Here is a 22,476-nt window from a genome sequence, read left to right as displayed (position 1 = left end):
GGTCTGGCAGGCAGAATTCTGTGAGCCAAGTAGAGGAAGGTGGGTGTGGGATATTCTCTGCTTCCAGCATCACTGATCATGAGATTAATCACTAGATTATATACATATACACACACTTTTGTGTGTGTGTATGTATATATGTGTATACATATACAGTTAATCCTCATTAATCATGGAATCTCTATTTGCAAATTCACCTCCTCACTAAAATTTGTAACCCTAAATCAATATTCATGGTGCTTTCATGGCCATTCACAGATATGACACATACCCGTTAAAAAGTTGAGTCAACCAACACACATGTTCCCAGCTAAGGTAGAGCAAGGTGATGCTCTGCCTTCTTGTTTCAGCTGTCCTACTATAAACAAGTGTCCTTTTTATGGTCTGCTTCGTGCCATGCTTTTCATAATTTTGCACTTTTTCTTGGTGATTTCACTGTTTAAAAGGCTCCCAAGCATAGTGTTGAAGGGCTATCTAATGCTTCTAAGTGCAGGAAGGCTGTGATATGCCTTATGGAGAAAATATGTCTATTAGATAATCTTCATGCAAGCATGCATTATAGTGTGGTTGGCCGTGAATTCAATATTACTGAATCAACAATGTATATATTTAAATAAGGTATCTTTAAACAAATTCATAAAACAAGATTGTGTGTTGATATACAAATCCATTTGTATAGTGCATTATTTGAGAGTAATGAATGAGTCAGTATTTGTTCATTTAGTGCTTGCAGGGATTTATGGAATGTAACTAGCACAAATAATGAGACTCAACCATGTATACGTGTATATACATCTGTATCTGCCTACCCATGCCTTCAGCTGTGCCTCATGTTGACTCATGCACAGACCTCCTCTCATCCTTTCTGGAGAGTAGACTTCTGCTAGAATTGGAGAAAGACAATCACCCAGGGGCTGTGGGATGAAGGGGGGCGTTCTAGGAATCTTCACTTCTTTTTAGAAAACTTTCTCCCTGATATTTTAGCAATCTCTTCTTCCTCCTCTTCACGTATCCTGTCCCTGTGTCAGAGGTATGTGCTGCTCCAGGGGTTTCTGTGAATTTGAAGGACTCTGCAGTGTAAATCTGGAAGGTTCTCAGTTTTTTCTACCATCAGCCTGGGAAGTGGATTTTGATGTAGTTTTATGTCCTCCAGGTTGGCTACCATGGTCCATCAGCTTTCCAGATTCCAGTTTTTTTATTCTTGTCCTCTTTCCTCCCTGTCCTGGTCCTCCATGTTTCTACATCCCTTTACTGTAGTGTTTTGGGGGAAAGCAAAAATAAGATGGAATGTTCTCTTTGCCATCCTAACTCATTAGTCTCAGTTCCTTTTTTTATAAGTCATGTTCCTGAGATAATAAGTTTCAGCTAGTATGCCACCCCCTTTGCCATAAGGCCCTGGAAGATGTCAATATTGCTAATATTTGCATGTCCTGGACTGCAAAGGACTTAAAAAGAGTTTCTTGACTCACTGACAGCTAAATGAGAAAATGTCTTCCTTTTTCGTTCTCTGTAATGCCTTTATAAGGAAATATGGATTGGTAGGTATCTCTACAAAGCATTCTTAACTTCCAGCTCAGAAAGAGAATGTCTAGTCTCAAGTAGAATTTCTTCCAATTTCATTACAGCCGTAATCCTCTCCAGGTTTCTTATAAAATTTTTGAACTGAGATCTTTGTAATGCTTATTTTTTCATTGTTAACATACTAAACAAAACTGTTGATCACTTCCAGATCACTTTCCTCATTTTAAAAATTGTCTTAAGATTATGAACCAATGTATAAAAACAATAGCCACTTTAATAGTCTACTGAGACTCCAATTAGAGAGAGTAAAGTTAGAAATAGCTAAGTTAATACACATTGTTTTAGAATCTTTTCTATCAAAAGGGTTTTTTTAATGTCATTCTTTTATTTTTTAACAGCAATGCATAATCTTTATAGAAAAATGGAAAATTTAGGAAACTAAAGAAATAGTCACCTTTTTTCTTACCACTCAGAGGTAATTACTATATATTAAATGTGTAGTGTGTGTGTACCATATATATGTATATATATCCTTCCAGTCTTTATTTGTAAATAAAATTTCCATGTTATTCTCCCACAAATCATTTTTAATTACTACATTCTCATTCACTCATTGGCAACCTACTTCGTAAAGGCCAGAAAGTATAATTTTTGGCTTTGCAGGTCATAAGGTCTCTGTTAAAACTACTCAACTCTGCTGTTGTAGCACGAAAACGACAGTAGATATTTTATAAACAAACAAATGGGCCTGGCAGTGTACCATTACAACTTTATTTACAAGATCATGCAGCCTCTGATTGGGCCCACTGGCCACAATTTGCCAACCCCTAGATATGTAAACTTTTAATTTTGACATAATTCATGAAAAGTTGCAAAATATTACAGAGAGATTCCTGCACTCTTTATCCAGTTTCCCCCAAGTTACATCTTCACTACAGTACAGTGTAAATACCAGAAAGTTTGCATTGGTATAAGGAGTGTTTATAGTTCCATACCATGTTATTACAGGCATAACCACCACCGCAGTAAAGATACAGAACTGTCCCGTCACCCAGAGGTCTTCCTCATTCCACCTCTGTATAGTCACAGCCACCTCCCTCCCTGACCATCCCTACCTCTTAGCAGTCACTAATCTCTTTTCCCCCTCAAACTTGTCATTTTGAGAATATTTTACAAATGGAATCATACACTATGTGACTTTTTGAGATTAACTTTTTTCACTCAGCTATGAGATTGAGTCAGTTTGTGGCATGTATTGGTAGTGTTCCTTTCTATTGCTGAGCTGTGTTCCAGGGTATGGATATAGCACAGCTTGTTTAACCATTCACCTATTGAAGGGCATCTTGGTTGTTTCAAAAGATTCTTTTAAGGTTCTGTTGATCTCTGTGTTTGGTTCTCCATGTTCCCTTTCTTCCTCACTGTCAAGCTTCCAAGTTGAATGTGGTTCAGAATGTGGTGGTCCATCTATCTCAGGTGTTCAATTGAGTCTTATTGTATCTGTCATTATTTCAAACGCATTGAGTTAAAAACTCACTGATTTAAACCAAAGGTCATTGATCCTCCAGGGGCTTCCATTTGCTTTGCAGGTTAGTAGTGATACAGTGTCTTTCTATTTATGGTGATCATTGAGTAAATAGTCTTAATACTTGTAGAGACAGAGACTCAAGTTTGAGTCTCATTGTTACTACTTACTACCTGTTGTCCTCAAGAAGTCACCTAACCTTGAACCTTCATTTTCTTATCTGTTAAAAAAAAAAGTATCAACCCTATTTCATAGGATTGCTGTGAGGAGTTAAATGAGATTACATAGGAAAAGTGTTTGGGGAACAGGAAATCACCCTACAAATGTTACAGTAATAGTCATAAAAGTAAATCATCCTTCATTAGTATTTTAGAAAAAAGTAGCAGTTTTGTAATTAGGATGAGTAGCTTTTATTAATGAGTAAGTATGTGGAGAGGTGGGATATCCTTGCTGGAAAAAAAAAAAAAGAAAATTAAGACCCAGTTCTTATAAAGTTAGAAGGCCAGAAGAACAGAGAGGAAGAGTGGTATTTCTGTGTGCTGTAATGGATGACCTGTGCTGCAAATATAATACCATCTGGCAGATGTGAGAAGAAATCATTTAAATCAACAGTGTCTGTAATGAGCTACCATCTGATTCCTGTTAATCAGGCCTTCCTTTTTCAAACCGTCTTCCCATGGTTTCCATGACCCTGTTCTCTCCTGCTTCTCCTTCTGGCTTATCATCATCATCATCATCTTGGCCCTTAAATATGGAGTTCCCTGGGGATCATCCCTGTACTTCTCTTTCCATGACCTCTTCCCTGGCAATATCATGCCTTTACATCACTCTCCAAACAAAGCCTACATCTGTGTCTCTAGCCCTGACCTCCCTCATTTCCATCCTGCTGGCTGGATGACTCTATCTCAAACTCAGTATTTCCAAAGCTGAGGTCATTTTTCTTACAAGATGGCCCTTCTTTTCGAATTCTTTATTTCTATCCGTAGTTCTACCGTCTTCTCAGTCCCTCAGCATTCTTCTCTCTGTCACCTCCCAACTCCCCCCACATCTAGTCATCTTATTGATTCTTTGACCACAGTTTCTCCCATTTCCTCTTTCCTTTCCATTTCAGGCCTACATCTTCTGCCTTTTAACTAATATCCCACTTTCCATCCTCACCACCATCCATTCATCCCTCCTCAGCTTTGTCACATAAATCTTCCACAGCTCTGTTCAGGTTCTTCCTACTCAGTGTCCTTGATTGCTCGCCTTGTTTGTAGAATAGAGCCCAAATGGTTAGTCTAATACAAAATCTTCTGCATGATCAAACTGCTTTTTTAATCTTATATACTCAACTCCAGATGGACTGAAAGGCAGTAATATGAAACAAAACTTTTATTTTTCAGAATTCCACAATGATTTGCTTTTCTAACTTCATTTAAAGTAATTTATGGACATACTTGCCTTTTCTATGCTGGACCCATGTATGGTTTCTCTCAGTATTCCCACAGAGTTACATATGGCAGGCGTTTAATTATTTATTGAATGATTGGTCCTATGGTAGAAACTCAATTCTTGTTTGACCCATACATGTAACAAGTAATTATTGAGAACCTTACTGTGGGTCAGGTACTTTGAGGCATTGGGATATAGTGGGCACAGTCAGTCAGTTTTTTTTTTTTAATTTGAGTTTATTCTTCATTTAACTTGGAAAACACTACAATAATTGAATATTTTACAAAAGGCAATAGCAAGTAGTGAGCATATTATGATTGTAGGCCTTCACTCATTCTCTACTGCATATAAAACATCAGCAGTGAATGTTCTTCACAGGCCCCATAAAGAGATCCTGCACTAAGCACCACCCTTGGGATGGTGTTCATCATCCTCATGTGCTTCTCCATTGTATTGGCTCTGTCTTTCCTGATTTGGAGCAAAGCCCACCAATTCTACTTGGTCCCTTTCATCCTCTTCTACTTCCTTCCTCTCAGGTAGGAGTTTTTCCGGCAAAGAGATTTATCAAGAGAGAGAAGGCCATTCTCAGGAAAGTTTACCGTAAATTCAATGACTAGGCAACCCTTTTCATACTGTCCATGATAAAATGGCATGCCTTCATTTAGCACATACATGGCCTTACATTCTAGTAGCAGTCTTAAAAGATGTTACCATTGGATTATTTATGACTTCATACTAGGGTATCAACTTTGTACTTATGTCTAAAGCTAAGCTATCAGGCAGTTAGTTTAAGAATATATTAAATATTAAATAATTATACTCTAGTTGCCTGAAGCATATGGACTTTATCTGTTCAGTGAAGTGAGAAGTCTAGGTTAGGAGAGGAAAACGGGTGAGTTTTACAAAGGATCTTCCTAATAGAAGGAAGTAGTTGGAGAGGGGAAAAGAGAGTGAGGATATCAAGCTATTGAGGTCTCCTCCAGTTAATCATTTCTTCTCGGGCAGGCAATTCTGTGAAATTAACATAATGTGCTCTTGGATCCTATACAGATGGCAATCAGGAATTATTTCCCTGTGAAGTCTGTGGAAGACGCTTTGCAGCAGATGTTCTGGTAAACATAAAGACATTTTGTAGATGTGTTTCATTGGAGTTAAATGAACTGTCAAGTCAGTGAGGAGGCCACAGTGGCAAAGATTAAAGACAGATGTGGAGGGAAAGCAAGGGGAGAAAAGTACATAACCTATGGCTGGCAGGCCCAGAGGACACTTAAGCAGATCAGTGCTGCCCCATTCAAAAGGGAACATATTAAACATGGTCCTCTTACTAAAAGGAAGCCAGATGAAAGTATCTTGGCACAGCTGATTGTCTCTTGAGAGGTTTTGGCTCTTTCGCCTTTTCTATAAGCATCAAAAATTCAAATTTTAAGGCCAAAGCACCAGGGAAATTAGCTAGTCAAGAGGAATGAACATTGAATTTGGAGCATCTGGAAACTTGGCTTTTAGCCTCAAATTTGTCACTAATTCTGACAAGTCCTTTAACCTCCCTCTGTTTCCTGCTTTGCCACGTATAAAGACAGAACTCTCTAGTTTCAGGGGTTTTATGTAATTTGAACAAAATGGATGTAAGGCTTGTTCCAAGACCTAATTGTTAATTAGATTCAAGCTAACTGCATGTCAGGTCCCCGGATTGATGCCTATAAAGTTGAATAAAAGCTTGATTTCTTTCAAAATTAGGGAAACAGACAGGTAGTAGGCCCCCCATATTATGAAGGAGTTCCCAAGAAAAACGATTTAACACAAAAATCTAAGATGATAATGAACTGTTGGGACATTTAGGTCAAAGAGACTTGTTTTGAACTTAAAGAATTTGGACTATAAACCTGACTGCATTTGGGGCAAAAGACTACCAAATGAGGTTGTAGGTTTTATTTCTGTGGGGAATTTAAAAGTGAAATATCTGTTCTAGTTAACCGCAGCTAGAGTTTGCTGGATCTAGAAGGGGAACTCACAGGGCCTGTTGTATCCCAACAATCCACTAGGGAGCTGCCTTTGCTAACCCAGGACTGCACCCCATGAGAATGGATTTGAGACCTAGAAGGTACCGTTTGAAGAGGGATCACTAAATGCCAAGTATTCTTGGGTCCTCTTGAGTTTTACTTCATTGACCCATTTCTAGGCTACAAAGAGCATTTGATCAAGTGGTCTGCTCTCTCTCTCTCTCCTTCAGTTTAAAGTGGTATGGCTTGTTCGTAGCCAGGTGCAGTGATTTTTCATGGAGCCTGTATTTTTTGGGTCTGGACAAAGCAACTGTCTAAGTGATAGCTGTTGTGAGCTACATGACCACCAAGGAAGAGGACTTAAGAGTGGAAGGCAAAGATCCTGGCATAATCCCATAGTGGTGCAGTGCAGACTTTATAAAAATGGTACACAGGCAAAGCTCTGCATGCTGGCTCCCTGGTTTTTTTTTTTACCAGAAATGCTGAGTACTTACAGGTCTACTGCCTGGAGTAGTTTTCTCTGCCGATTGTCTTATAAGTATTGTAATATTTTAAAATTTAATATTATAAGCTTAGATTTGCTCTAAAATAAATGACTTCATGAATGTGAAATGTTTGGACACACTAAGGGAAAATGTCTTCATAACTTAAATGGAATTGGTGTATTTTTCATTCGTGGTATGGTTGTCCCAGTTGTTTCTTGCAGATGTTCTCAAATATTTCTTTGAAACCTCTCCACTCCTTTTCAGGAGTTAAGTGGTTTGATTTGCTGTGTGTAGAAAAGTAACCCAGTTAAACTCAATTTTGAAATGTTGAGTGGTAAGAAGAGCTTTTCTGAGAAGGTTCCACTGGTAAGAAGCTAAGTTTCCCCTTGCTGTATGCAAAGAGTTCCTTCAAAATGATGGGAAAACAATGTTAAGGTTATTGGGACTCAATTCCTGGATGACGTGCTTTTGGAATTTAAGAGCAGTGAAGGCAGGAAACAGAATAGAAGAAATAAGAAAAGTTCCTTGGCTTCAGTGAGTACCTAGCCGAATATCAGAAATAATTTATTTCAACTTAAACTAGAAAGTTTGCCTTTTCAACATTATTTAATGCTTGGAACTATTCATTGAGCCCAAGTGATAGAGTTAAATATGTAAGACCAAATTTTAAGTAAGTTTCTTTAGCTGAAGAGGCCTTTTATTGACCTTGCCCAAACACAATATCTCGTTATGTGTAACATGGGTGAAGAGAGCCAGATGGATTTGCTCTGCTGTGATTTGAGAGTTAGAGAATGAACTTGGCTCTGAAGGTGCAACCCAGTCACTGCAGCAGGGGCTGCTTGAGTACACTGAGGCATTACGAACTTTGTGATTGTACGTGTTAAAAATTTTAATCCCCACTCCTTCTTTTCTAGGAAAGGCATGGACCAATACGTAGAAAACTGTTCAACAAAAAGCGTAAACCTTTCAATTCCTTAAAACAAAGATTACAGGGCACTGACATTCCCACTGTGTGGAAGGCTCCTCAATCCAAGGTACTATCGATATCTTCCTTGCTGTTCTTGATTATCTCCTTCAGTACATTAAAGCCTTTTTCTGGCTCTCTGGTTTCATTTTTGCTTGATAATGCAGTGTAATGTCATGTAAGTATAATCCACCTTTACTGTTTTCTTTTTAATCATGCTCACTTAGATTTCCAAATGTATTTCAGATACTTTCCAGATGTGGCAAAAAAATCTCGTTTATATTTTCATTAGAGTAGCATTAAATCCAGCAATTAACTTGGAAGACAGTCATTTTTAATCTTACATTTAAGTCTTCCTTTAAAGTTTTGTAATTTCTTTGTTTTCCTGATTGTTATTTTGTGTTTTCCCTCACTATTGTGACTTGCAAATTTTATTACTGTATTTTCCAAACCTCTTTTGGTACCTTTGGAAAACAAATTCTCTTTTTTCTCCAAATTTCACAGTTCTGTTTCTTGTAAGTTCAAATCCTAGCTTTAAAAAAAATTATAATGGTGAGATACATAGTCTAGGTTAGTATACGTTTTATTTTTTTATAGCCTCAATCCATGAGAAAATCTTAACTGGAGACAACAACATGAAGACTTCATTACTGCGATTCGATCAGCAAAGCAGTGTACACTAGCCATTAAAGAAGGCCAGCCTCTCCCACCTCCACCCCCTCCGTCCATCAACCTAGGTGTGTGTCCAGTTTGGTTTGCTTTTGACATTTTACTCTTAACCAATTGAGGCTATGCTTGATTTTTGGCCTAGTCATTATGCCTTCCTCCTGTAAACTCTAAAATTAACAATAGTAATTAAATTATATAAAAGTAAATTTATCATAAAATTTATATTATCCTATTTTTTTCAATTCTGTGTAAAGATTCTGTGTTTCCTTCTAACTCTACCTCAACATGAGTGCACCACTGTACCCAGTGTCATGGCATTACAGAACTCCAGGGGATGCCCCTCACATCCTGGTTTATGAGAACGGAGCTGGGCAGAGCAGTTTAAGCAGTTCTGTAATAGCTCCATAGCATCAAATACCCACAGCTGTTTTAATTTTTTGAGATAAAAATATAAAATCACCATTTTAACCATTTCAAGTTGTACAGTTAGTGGCCCACAGCTTTTTTACCCTCAGCTTTTTATTTTGAACATTTTCAAATACACAGAAAAGAGGAAGGAATAGTACAATGATCACTCATATACCTTCCACTTAAACTTGACAATTTGGACATTATTGTCATATTTTTTATCTCTTTCTCTTTTTTTTGTGAGGGGGCATAAATATTTAAAAGTAAGTTTTAAACATCATCACACTTTACCCATAACTATTTCACCATGCATTTCTTAAGTACATTTTTCTGCATAACCACAATACTATTATCACACTAAATATATGAAGTCATATTTTCCCAGTTATCTTAAGAATGTCTTTTGAAGCTCTCTCCTCACCACTCAGCCACAATCCAGGATTCAGTCAGGGTTCATGCATTGTCTTTTGTTGTCTCTTTAGTCCCTTTTAATCCTGCACAATACCCCTGCCAGGCCACTTATCTTTTAGAATGTCTCATGTTCTGGATTTGTCTGCTTTTTAAGTCATATTAATTAACATTTAACTTGTTTCTCCATCCCCTGTTTTTTTGTAAATTAGAAATTAGGTCCAGAGGCATGATTAGATTAATGTTAACACGAATCCCTTATCAGGTATAGGATTTTCAGATATTTTCTCTCATTCTGTGGACTGTCTTTTCACTCTCTTGATGGTACCTTTGATGCCCAAAAGTAATTTGATGAAGTCCAATTTACCTATTTTTTTGTTTGTTGCCTAGCTTTTGATGTCAAATACTCCAGTATCTTGAAGTCTCTCCCCTGTGTTTTTTATTCTAACAGTTTTTATAGTTTTAGCTCTTATATTTAGATCTTTGATCCAAGTAATTTTTGAATGTGGTATAAAGTAAGATCATTGGAAGTTGGATATCTAGTTTTACATGTGGTACCTTTCTCAGCACTATTTGTTGAGAAGACTGTACCTTCCCCATTGAAAGGTCTTGGCACACTTATCAAAAGTCAATTGACTATATATATGAAGGCTTATTTCTAGGCTCTTTATTCTATTCCATTTTTCTATATATCTATCTTTATACCAGTACCACACTGTTTTGATTACTATAGCTTTGTAGTATGTTTTGAAATCAGGAAGTGGAGAGTATTTTAAGATTATTTTGGCTATTTAGAAACTTTGAGATTCCATATGAATTTTTAGGATGGGTTTATTTTTCTATTTCTGAAAATGCCATTGAGTTTTGATAGGGATTGCATTAAATCTGTACATCACTTTGGGCGTAGTTGTCATCTTAACAATATTGTCTTCTAGTCCGTGAACATGGAATGTCTTTCCATTCATTTACGTCCTCTTTAATTTCTTTCAGCAGTGCTTTGTAGTTTTCAGTGTATGAGTCTTTTGCCTCTTTGGTTAAATTTATTTCTAAGTACTTTATTCTTTTGATGTTATTGTAAATGGAATTGTTGACTTTCTTTTCAGATTGTTAGTGTATAGACGTACAGGCAATTTTTGTGAGTTGATTTTGTCCTGCAATTTTGCTGAATTTTGCTTATTAGCTCTAACAGTTGGTTTCTGGTGTGGAATCTTTAGGGTTTTCTACATATTTGATTATGTCATTTGTGAACAGAGATAATTTTACCTATTCCTCTCCTATTTGTATGCCTTTTATTTCTTTTTTGTGTCTAAACCTTCTGGCTAGAACTTCCAATATCATGTTAAATAGCACTGGTGAAAGCAGACATCCTTGTCTTGCTTTCCATTGAGTATAATGTTAGCTGAGGGTTATAAATGACTTTTTAAAGTGTAAGTAATAACATGGGTATTATAACATTTGGAAGTGATATGTATGAAAATAATAGGATAAGGTTGAGTGAGGAAAATGAATGTATATTGTTGAAAGGTTCTTATGGTATACATGAATAGGTATAGCATTGTTTGAAGATAGAGTATTATATCATAAAGATCCCTATTAATAAGCCCTAGAGTAAACATTCAAAAATATTGATGTATAGCTAATAAGACAATACATAGACTGGAGATAAAATGGAAAAAAATTCAATCTAAAAAAAGACAGGAAAAGAGGAAAAAAGGAACAAAGACCTGGTAGGATAAAAACAAATAGCAAGATGATAGATTTAAACCTAACCATATGGACAATTGCATATAAATGACCTAAACACTTAGGATAAAGTGCAGAGATTGTCACACTGAATAATAAAGCAAGGTCCAATTATATGCTTTCCACAGAAACACACCTTAAATATAAAGACACAAATAAGCAAGCCAGGCAGGTGACAAAATGAGGTGAGCCAGGTGGGCCTAGAGAGGCTACACCCTCCCTAAGGGACAGCTGCTCCTGCCTCAGCACACAGCTGCCTCAAAGGAACGCACACCCAAGGTTGCTGGGTCTGATTTCTCAAAGGATGGCAGGAATGCAGACTTCCTTATTTATAAATATCAGAAACTCAATTTTTTAGAAGCTTCAGGTTTCAGTCTCTGAGATTAGAAGTCAGGAGGTCATTTTACTTGGAGGGGTGGGGACAACTAGGAGGCAACTCAAGGGGGATTGGTGGGAACTCTCTGTGTCTTGATCTGGGCTGGTTTCACGGGTGTGCACAGTTTGTGAGCATTTCATGGAGCCGTACACTTATGATTTGTGCTTTTCCTCTGGATAAAAAGAGAAATACCAGCAGTGTCTGAACAATTGTAGATTGACATGTTAAGCACAGGAAAAGATAGATATGCATTCAAATAATAATCATAAAACTGGAGTAGCTAATACTAATATCAGGAAAAGTAAACTTCAGGGCAAGTATTATTAACAGAGATAATAATTAAAAAGATATATTCATCAAGAAGACCTATCAGTCTGAAATGCTTGTAACATTTTGACCCAATTAACATCTATAGCTATAGTGTGATACACAGCAACAGCAGAGTATAATTGTTATCAAGTACACATGTAACGTTCAATCAAGATAGGCCACGTGCAGGACCACAAAGTGGGTCTTAATAAATCTAAAAGGACTGAAATCATACAGACTATGTTATTTGACCACAACAGAATTAAATTAGAAATTAATGATGAAAATATATCTAGAAAACTCCTGAATATTTGGAAATAAATCATTTCTAAATACCCCATGGATCTAAGAAGAAAGAACAAGAAAAATTAGAAAATATTTTGAACTGAATGGTAATGAAAACATACCAAAATTTGTGGGATTCAGCTAAAGCAGTGCTTAGAGGGAAGTTTATAGCTTTAAATGCTTATATTAGAAAAGAAAAAAGGTTTAAATCAATTGCCTTAAACTTCCTCTTTAAAAAGTTAGAAAAAGGGCTTCCCTGGTGGTGCAGTGGTTAAGAATCTGCCTGCCAGTGCAGGGGACACGGGTTCAAGCCCTGGTCCGGGAAGATCCCACATGCAGTGGAGCAACTGGGCCTGTGTGCCACGGCTACTGAGCCTGTGCTCTAGAGCCCGTGTGCTACAACTACTGAAGAGCCCATGCTCCACAACAAGAGAAGCCACCGCAACGAGAAGCCCGCGCACCACGACACAGAGTAGCCCCCACTCACGACAACTAGAGAAAGCCCGCGCGCAGCAACGAAGACCCAATACAGCCAAAAATAAATAAATAAATTTATTTTTTAAAAAAAGTTAAAAAAAAGAACAAATTACACCTAAATTAAGTAGAAGGAAGAAAATAGTAAATGTAATTCATCATATTAACAAAATATTTTTTAAAGCATGTGATCATCTCAGTAGCTACAGGAAAAAAGCCTGTGAGAAAATGTAATACCCATACATGTTTAAAAAAGAAAACTCTTAGAAAGGTAGAAATAGAAGGGAACTTCCTTTTAATAAAGGACATCTCTGAAAAATCTACAGCTAATATCACACTTAACGGTGAAAAGCTGAACAGTTTCCCACTGAATTTAAGAAAAAAGCAAGGATGTCCTTTCTGACCACTTCTGGTTAACACTATACTGGACATAGTACCCAGTGTAATAAGAAAAAATTATATATTTTATACACACATACATACATACACATAAATTTAAAGATTGGAGAGGAGGAAGTAAAACTATCCTTATTCACAGACAACATGATCATGAATGAGTAAATGTAGAAAATCTTATGAAACTACAAAAAAAGCTACTGAAATTAAAAGTTCCTTTAACAAGCTTTCAGGTTATAAGGTCAATATACACAAGTGAATTGTATTTCTATACACTAGGCATAAACAACTGAAAAAATGAAATGAAAAATGCCATTACAATCATGTAAAAAACATGAAATACTTAGGCATATATTTAACAAAATATGTGTAAGACTTCTAAAATGAAAACCACAACACATTGCTTAGAGGAATTAAAGAGGACTAAAATAGATGGAGAGATTTACCATTTTCATGGTTTGGAAGACTCATGCATTGTGTTATGATGTCAGTTCTCCCCAGATTGATCTATGGACTCAATGTAGTTCCAGTGAAGATCCCTGCAAGTTTTCTTTGCCAAGTAGGAATTGACCAGCTGATTCTAAAATTACACAGAAATTCAAAGGATCTTGAATAGCCAGGATAGTTTTGAAAAAAGAATAAAATTGGAGGACTTACACTACCTGATGTCAAGACTTACTATAATGTTACAGTAATCATGGAAATTTGGTATTAATATATCAATTGAACAGAAAAGAGAATCTAAATATAGATCTCCCCCCAATCTATGGGCAGTTGATTTTTAACAAAAGTAATTCAACATGGGAAGGGATAGTCTTATACTATACACAAAAATTAATTCAAAATGAATCATTGACCTATAAAGTGCAACAACTATAAGATTTCTAGAAAAACCAAACATCTTTTATCTAAGAGTCAACAAAGATTTTTTAAGCAGGACACAAAATGCAGCAACAGGTTTTTAAAAAGGAAGTTGATAAATTGGGCTTCACCAAAATTAAAAACATTAGTTTTGAGAGACACCATTAGGAAAATGCAAAGGCAAGGTACAGGATAAGAAAATATTTATAATACATGTATCTGATGAAAGTCAAATATCAAGAATATATAAAGAAGTCTTATAACTCAATAGTAAGTCAACCCAATAAGGAAAAGGCAAGAGATGTATTTGAACAGAACATCACAAAATAATGGTCATTAAGCATGTGAAAAGATACTCAGCATCATTTTCATCAGGGAAATGTAAATTAAAACCACAGTGAGAGGACTTCCCTGGTGGCACAGTGGTTGAGAGTCCGCCTGCCGATGCAGGGGACACGGGTTCATGCCCCGGTCCGGGAAGATCCCACATGCCGCGGAGCGGCTGGGCCCGTGAGCCATGGCCGCTGAGCCTGCGCGTCCAGGGCCTGTGCTCCGCAACGGGAGAGGCCACAACAGCGAGAGGCCCGCGTACCGCAAAAAAAAAAAAAACCACAGTGAGATACCACTACACACCCACTTGAATGGCTAAAATAAAAAACTGACAATACAAGTGATGGTTAAGATATGGAACAACTGGAACGCTCATACGCTGCTGCTGCTGCTGCTGCTGCTGCTGGGAGTCTAAAATAGTACAGCCACTTTGGTATTTTCTTAAGTTAAACATACACTTACCTATACAGTGATTCCACTCCTAGCTGTTTGTGCAAAAAATGGAAAACATGTCCTTAAAAAAGACTTACATATTAATGTTTATAGCAGCTCCATTTAAGTAGCATAAACTGAACATGACCATCAACAAGTGGATGGATAAACTGTGGAATATTTACAAAATGGAATACAACTGAACAGTAAGAAGAAAGTGCAACTATACATGTAGCACACCATGGATGCTGTCTTGTAGTAAGATATAGAAGAGGTAAAACTTATCTTTAGTGACAGGAAGATAGATCTTTGGTTGCTTGAGTCTGGGTTTGGGGGAATTATTGACTGAAAAGGGGCATGAAGGAACTTTTGGAGGTAATAGACTTGTTTCATATTTTAATTGGGGTGGTTACACAAATGTATGTATTTGTCAAAACTTTTCAAACTGTACACTTAAAATAGGTGCATTTTAATGCACATAACTTATTCCTCAAAGTTCATTCTAAAAAGTATAAAAAGGGAATTCTCTGGTGTTCCAGTGGTTAGGACTCCACACTTAAACTGTCGGGGGCGCGGGTTTGATCCCTAGTTGGGGAACTAAGATCTGAGATCCCGCAAGCCAAGTGTTACAGCCAAAAAATAAATAAATAAAATAAAAAGTAAAACAAAACCAAAGTGTAATACTATAAAAATCATCCGTAAAATAAATCATCTGAACTTCAGTACCAGAAAATACTCTTAATAATTGCTTCATTTTTGCTAGGTGCTTATGAAAATTAACTTGAAATCATGTGTTGTCTTAAGATGTTCCATAGAAAGATCTATGGCTGTGATTTTGGTAATACTTTAGCAAGAAGCTTTGTATAATAAAAGCATCTTTTATGAGAACTACTTCATTTTAATAGCAGAAGCTGCAGGGTTGATGGCTACCTTCTAGTTCTTTAGTTGAATAGTGAAACCATGTCAGATGGTCTGCTGTGTGAATTTCTCTAATTTCCACATTGGATTTAAAATGTGGGGATTATTGTTTCTTTAAAATAAATAATTCCCTTTGTGTACAGGCCTCATCAAGTGTACAGTTTATTTTTCTGCCCTTTACATTTTTATGCTAAAATACAGTTTTATAATTAAATTCTTCCCTATGCCCTTATTATAATTTTATGCACCAAGCAAAATGATTACCTCCAATAGCACATTTTCATTACTATTCAATTATTTTGATTGTGCAGGGATTTTATATTAGCCCATATATTCTCCAGCTTAAATACTTAGAAAATTTATACAGATATTACTAGTATTATTAATCATATGGCCTAGTAGGTATGAGTTCGCAAGTAATTTCCATTTTTTTTCCAGCATGATTCCTTATTTCATGGCTCAGTTTTTGTGACGTGCATGTATTTATTCTAATTCTTACTGACTTAAGTAAGTTTGCCAATCATTCAACTTTCCAGGTTTGTGTGACAGTTTATGAGGGCAGTGATATAGAATATTTACAATTGGGATTTTCAGTGGTCCTGGGACATTTGGTCCACGTTTCACAGGGCTATGTAGACATGGGTACTCAACAAAGTGCTTGCATTTTTAAATGATGCTTGTTTTTCTACTTTAATCTTTTATGAGATACGGAATAAGACATTAAAAATCATTATCAGGAATCCCCTGGTGGTCCAGTGGTTAAGACTCCAAGCTTCCACTGCAGGGGGCACGGGTTCTATCCCTGGTCAGGGAACTAGGATCCTGCATGCTGCACGGTGTGGCAAAAAATAAATAAATTAATAAATTAATTAGTTATAAATCATTATCTATTGAAATAGATAGCACATAGTGATTTTTATGACATCATTATTGATAGAGGAAGAGGTGACTCAGGTTGAGACGAGGGTCGAACGTGTAGCTCAGCCATGCTGTGTTCAAATTATTGTTGCAAGAAAAGAGTTTTTGCATTCTCAGTATATTTGATGTTCTCTTCCTCTGCCCCTAAAGTCTGGGCTTCGTGTTCCTCCTGTGGACTCCTGGAGGACCTAGTGCTTCCTCCTTTCAAAGCTTATTCCCCGGAGTGGTAATTGTCTGCTTCTTTACCTAGGCCTCTAGTCGTCTCTAAGATCTTTGTCAGCAGGGAAATACTACGCTTCAGCTTGGTTTCCTCCACAGTGCATATAGTGCCAAACACACAGAAGGGCACAATGAATGAATGAACAAGTGGGATTAAGGAAGCAACACAGTCACTGCCATAATCACTGTCTTTGCCCAAACTGAGTCTGGTTTATGGTAGCAGCATTTCTGATATAAACCTTGACTTTTCAGCCGGTAAAACTAAAGAAATAACCCCTGAACCACGAACCCCGTTCTAGATGTTTTTCTGCACCATCGTAAATGAGTCCTGCATGATAATGGCACTTCCTATTTTAGTTTTCATAAGCAGTTTCTTTCCTGTTTGATAGTTGGAACACAACCTGGCTGGGCCTGTTTCCTTATAGTTACAGCATGTTCTCCCCACCCACTGTACCAGGCCCTACTGTGGATTATCATAGTTAACTTTCATAACAACTCAATGATACAGGTGATATGTAGGTACTGGGGAAATTGAAGCTTAAGGAGGTTCAGAAACATGCCCAAGTTCACACACATAGGTGAAGAGCTCAGGCTCAGAACCAGTCAGGCAGGCTGCATAGCCTTCACCATTTCTATTTTATTTTATTTTGTTCTGTTTTACTTTGTCCTGTTCTATTTTGTTCAAGGAATTTGTCACTATGGGAAAATTTTGTTTCTGTATTAGAATGCTTAGTCCTTGATTACAGAGACATTGTATCCCCAAGTTGCTTGGAGCATAATAGGTGTTCAGTAAGTATGGAATTAATGATGAAGTAATGCCTTCCAGAGTGTGCAATAAACTGTTAGGTTAAGTGCTAACCGTTTCTTTCATTCCAATTCCTTACATATTCCAATTCTTTCATTTTATGAGTATTCATTTTAGGAAATGATTTGTTCAAGTAGAAAACTCCCCAAACTGCTTTAAAAGATGTCTTCAAAAAACTCTTAACTTTGAAGACCTCACTGCCTTAAATACCCATTCACACGTGTAGGAATTTTGACTCTGTGCTAAACCAAACTTCCACACAGAGTTTAAGGTGGTGCTATCTCAGGCCCTTCCTGGGGAAAGAGGTAGTTATTCTCTTACGTTGCACATGTCCACTTTGTCATCCTTCCAGGCGCCTAAAGCAAAACAAAACAACATGACACGACCCCCATGGTCCCCCTTGCTTTGGAGGAGGAGGCTCCAACCTGGTTTTGGAACATGTGAGCATCTCCACGTTCTGAGAAGACCTTAGATCTTTCTCACTTCTCCTTTTTCCCACTGTCTAGTAATTGCAAATGAGACAAATTGAGACCAATGGGTATTCCCCAGAACCTCAGAGGACCCCGTGCCCTCAGGGCTGCCAGAGAGGTTCTAACACAGGAAGCTCTTCCCTTTTCTGTTTTTGAACCCTCACCTGCTCCCTTTTCCTAACCCCCTTTCTGAACATATCAATTGCCTCCTCACTTAGGAGTTCAGTGGGAAAATCTGGCCACTGCAGAAGGACTGTAACATTGGTTTCAAATGCCATCCCCCAAACCCACATTTTGAAACATCTTACTCCCTCTGTAGCTCCATAACTTTTGTATAAACTTCTGTCCCACTCAGTACCACAGCTGGGGCTTTTGAATCTTCTGTGCCCTTCAGTCATCAATATCAATATTCTGTGATTCTAGGACTCCTTTCTTTACATAATCGTTCACTAAATAATTCATTTAATTGGGAAGTTCCGAAGTATATATAATTAATCTATTTTCTAAGAAAGCAACATAGCATGTAAACATTTTAAGGGAACACTTTTAACTGAAATAAGTGCATAGGTAGAAAAAATTTACCAAACCTTGTCCTTTATTTGAGCCCTTGCATGTCTCCCCCTCTGGAATAGCCTGTCTCAAACCAGAGTTTGGTACCTCTCTTTCATGTTGGAGCAGAGTTCATATTCTATTTACTTCATTTCATATAGTCCCTTCCAGAGTTGTTTTTGAAATGTTAATTGCTTTTTCATTGTTATCTTTACATTCAGATTATATTCGGTGTCCATATTGTATGAGGAGATTTAATGAAACCGCAGCCACTCAACACATTAATTTCTGCAAGGATCAGTCTTCTCGCCGAGTCTTTTATCCAGCCCAGACAGCAGCCAAATTGGCAACCAGGTCACAGGTGAATATCTCTCCCCAAGTGCTGGCTCTTGTGCCCTTACATGCCTAGGGAAAGCAGGTAGAATTTGCTAGGGAACCTAAATTACCCATCCTGAGAAGTGTGAGGATCGAGATAGCCAATTACTGTCACTCATCTTCATGGGACTTGGCTTCTTTTTGAGGGGTGCTTCCCAGCTAACAGCACCTTTGGGTGTTGTAGAAAAAAATTTTCTACAGTGTTTGAAGCTTCTTAGGTTGAAGCCTTAGATGTATAAGTAGTGCTTCTATAGTATTACGGTAAAATTCTAACCAATGGTGGTTATCAGCCTTAACCACCTCAGAAAGACTCTTGAACCTGAGGTGAAACTGGCCTAAGTGGGGGAAGCCGTCACAAGGGAGGCCTTGTTCTACAGGTCATGTGTTTGCTCTGTGGAGAGGGGTCTTCACCCTATTCAAAGACAGAGTCAGCAATTGAAGGTAAATGGATAAAACAGCTGTTATAAATAGGTACAAATAAGTAAAATAACACTGGACCAGGAAGACAATAGATTTATAAAGACAACACTGGGGAGAGCAGACAGCTCCATACACATCAAAGGTGCCGGGGACATAGCTTACAGCATACCATGAGAACCATTAGTTTCATAAACATGGCTTAGATACCAAGAAAAGATTAAATTGTTCTCAATACTTAACAGTATGAAGCATGTTTAGAAAGATTTCCATGATATCCAATATGTAATAGGGATGGGACCCTCTCTAACGATAGCACACCCCACGGACTATGGACCTGAGCTCTAGCTCAGCATATACTAGACAGTTACTGAATATCTGTGCTGAAGCAGCCACTGTGCCAAGTGCTGGTTGACCAAGGATTTGTGATTCGGAGGAGGAGGTGGCCTTGGAAACAGTGCAGTAGGAAGGTGTAGTGGTTGGCATATACAGGAGCGAGATGGAGGCAGAGGCCACTTGTGATTCAGCAGAGGCTTCAAAGAGAAGCAGATACTTTCTGCAAAATACAGATGGGTTTACCAGTCTAGATTTGAAGTTGGGAAGGACACTGTGCACAAAGTGTCCAGCTCATGGCCTGAGGAGCCCGCCACGTGGAGCAAAGCCTAGAGTGCCTGTGGCTGAGTGACGGGATGGGACAGTCCAGGTGAGCGTCAGAGCCACAAGGGCTTTAAGCCAGGCTGGCTCAGAGAGGAGGAAAAAAGGGATTAAGTGAATAGGTGCCCTAAATCTGAGGCCAACCAGCCTGAGGGCCTGGAAGCAGGAATTGAAAGTTCCCTGGAACCCAGCAAGTCCTCCTGTCCATCTTTCCATCTTGTCTCTTCTTCCTGCTCTGCTGCTGCTTTCTCTTCTCCCTGCAGACTGACCACCTCAGCTTTTCTGTCCAACCATCCATCACTGGCCTCATGTGTCATTCTATATGCAGTGTAAACTGGTCACATAGTGCAGATTGGAGTGACATGGAATTGCTTTTTTAGAAAGATCACCCTTGCAGTTAGTGTTCAAGATGGTTTGGCGAGAGACCAGTTAGAAGCCACAGCAACAGGAAAAGAAAATGAGGGCTCAGAGTAAGAAGACTAATGGGGTGTGTGTGTGTGTGAGTGTGGAGGAGCGGGTAGATTTAAGAAATAATTGTTGGGACGGAGAAGCTGATCGAGTATAAGGTAAAAGAGGATCAGTGTTGGCAGAAAGGTTTTTAGCTCCAGAGCCTGGCAGATAATACGACACATCTAGATAAAGGAACACAGGAGGCAGGAGATAGGTGTGTTGGTGGGGCAGGCAAGGTGGTTATGATAAATATAGTTGTAGAGATTCAATCTTTACACCTGAAATATCATGGGAAGCAGTGCAATGTAGAAAGAGCCCAGATTTTTCAGTCAGTAGTCAGGGTTTGACTTTCAGTTTTATATTATCTACAGGTAAACTTGGAAAAGTTACTTCAATTCTTTGAGGCTCACTTTAACGTGTGTCTTGCCGAGCTGTTGGGAGGATTATAGGTAATACCAGTACAGTGCCTTGCACACAGGGTGCCCTGGCCTTTTCCTCTTTCCACATTGCCCCGCCCTCCTTCCCCTCTCATGGTCTTTTCCTATAGTGGGATAGGCCCCACAATTTGGTGGGGAATATGACTGCTTTGGGCTTGACTTCAACTTAGTTTTGGAAAAAGGACAACTCCATACTTCCTAAAGCAGTAAAGGGTGCATTATATTTCTTCGAACGATTCTTCTAACCAGTCCACAAAGTTAGTGGGCGTCAGTGGGCCCAAGGGGAGCAGAGGGAAGCAGCGGACGGAAGTGCTTTTTATTCCTGAAGAAGGCCAGCTGGCTGTCCTGAGTGCAGCCAGTGACTTGGCCCTGTTCCTCTCCTTGTTTTCCAGAGCTAAGTGGTGATTGGGAACACAGAAGAAAAATTGCTTGCTTTCTGAATTGCTTACTTTCTGAGTAAACTCGCTGTAGAGTGTATTTGAACAGCAGCGCTGTTTCCCTTATGCCAGCTTCACCACTCTGGGGCCCTGCCTAATAGTGGAGCTTATTGAGAAGGAGAACAAAAAGGGAGGTGTTGTTTCAGTTTTGAAGGGCTGTTAACAGCACAGCTGAAATGTGTTTCTATTTTAAACATAATCAAGTATAAAAATGTGTTATACCCTTAACCAAAAGAGACCAGTGTGGGCCTCTGAAAATAGCTTTCTTTGTTTGGCTGGGGATGAGCTGCCTGCTCTAGCCTCCTAGCTCTCCTTGCCCAAGTGAGGATTCTCACTTGGAGGAACAGGTTATCTTTATACTGGAGTTGCCATGGAGATGTTGAGGGATCAGTAGCGAGGTAAAAAGGAGTATACAAAGGAGCTCCCAAGGAACCCTTTGGTCCTTCTTCTGTATTACTGTGACTGTTCTGCTACTGCTGCTCAGCAGGGAGGGGAGTGGCATGGAGATGTTGGAATTCCATGTTTAAAACACTTGCTGCCTGCCAGTGTCTGTTTTTCTTCTCTGTTCATGTATTTAAAAACAAAATCATCTTCAAGTGTAATGAAAAACTAAAATGTTCCATAACTATCCTTATTGACATTAAGTGATTTCTTATGTCTCCATACAACTAATTTTACAGGATTAACATATCACCACTCCACCAAGGGCTTGATTATGGAATGAAAGCTCTAAAACCCGAGACATGGTTTTGAGCCCCAGCAGGGAGGACAGGAATGAGGCTACTAAGGTACAGGGTGTGCGTGTCCCCCTCCCCTGGGTGTCGCAGGTCCCAGACATGACTCCATCCTGCTGCTGGTGAAGGGGAGACAGCTTTACATCCTGTGTGCTACCTGAGGTTACAGAACTCTTCCCCTCTGCCCCCTCTCTCTCTGTCTTTGTCTCTATCTGTCTCTCTCTCTCTGTCTCTATGTTTTTCTGTCTCTTTCTCTGTCTCTCTTTCTGTCTCTCTCTCTCTCTCTCTCTCTGTAGGGTAGGGTTCAGATGAGTCCAAAAGGAGGAACGACTGTAACCAGTGCTGTGGGAGCTCTGCTGCAGTACAGGGCCCTGGAGGCCAGTGTGGTCCCAACCAGGCCAGGTGAGTTGGAGTGAGCATCTCAACTATCGAATGACAGAGTCAGAGGGGGCCACTGTTGGCTTTGGGATTTGCTGGCA

The 22,476-nt window shown here is 38.6% G+C and overlaps 1 protein-coding gene across 1 annotated transcript in view; it reads left to right on the top strand.

The window, feature by feature from the left end:
* The window catches only part of ZC2HC1B (zinc finger C2HC-type containing 1B), a gene marked incomplete at its 5' end in the record, with an annotated part of 36,331 nt that overhangs the window by 3,779 nt on the left and 10,076 nt on the right, over nucleotides 1-22,476 (top strand). Inside the window, 6 exon segments of the mRNA XM_049695628.1 lie at nucleotides 5,528-5,589; nucleotides 7,874-7,993; nucleotides 8,521-8,541; nucleotides 8,543-8,660; nucleotides 18,715-18,854; nucleotides 22,294-22,399. Coding sequence (XP_049551585.1) covers nucleotides 5,528-5,589; nucleotides 7,874-7,993; nucleotides 8,521-8,541; nucleotides 8,543-8,660; nucleotides 18,715-18,854; nucleotides 22,294-22,399 — 567 coding nt within the window.

The sequence above is a fragment of the Orcinus orca genome, chromosome 12, assembly GCF_937001465.1.
Source record: "Orcinus orca chromosome 12, mOrcOrc1.1, whole genome shotgun sequence".
Taxonomy (NCBI): Eukaryota; Metazoa; Chordata; class Mammalia; order Artiodactyla; family Delphinidae; genus Orcinus; species Orcinus orca.
This window is presented reverse-complemented; position numbering and strand designations above follow the sequence as displayed.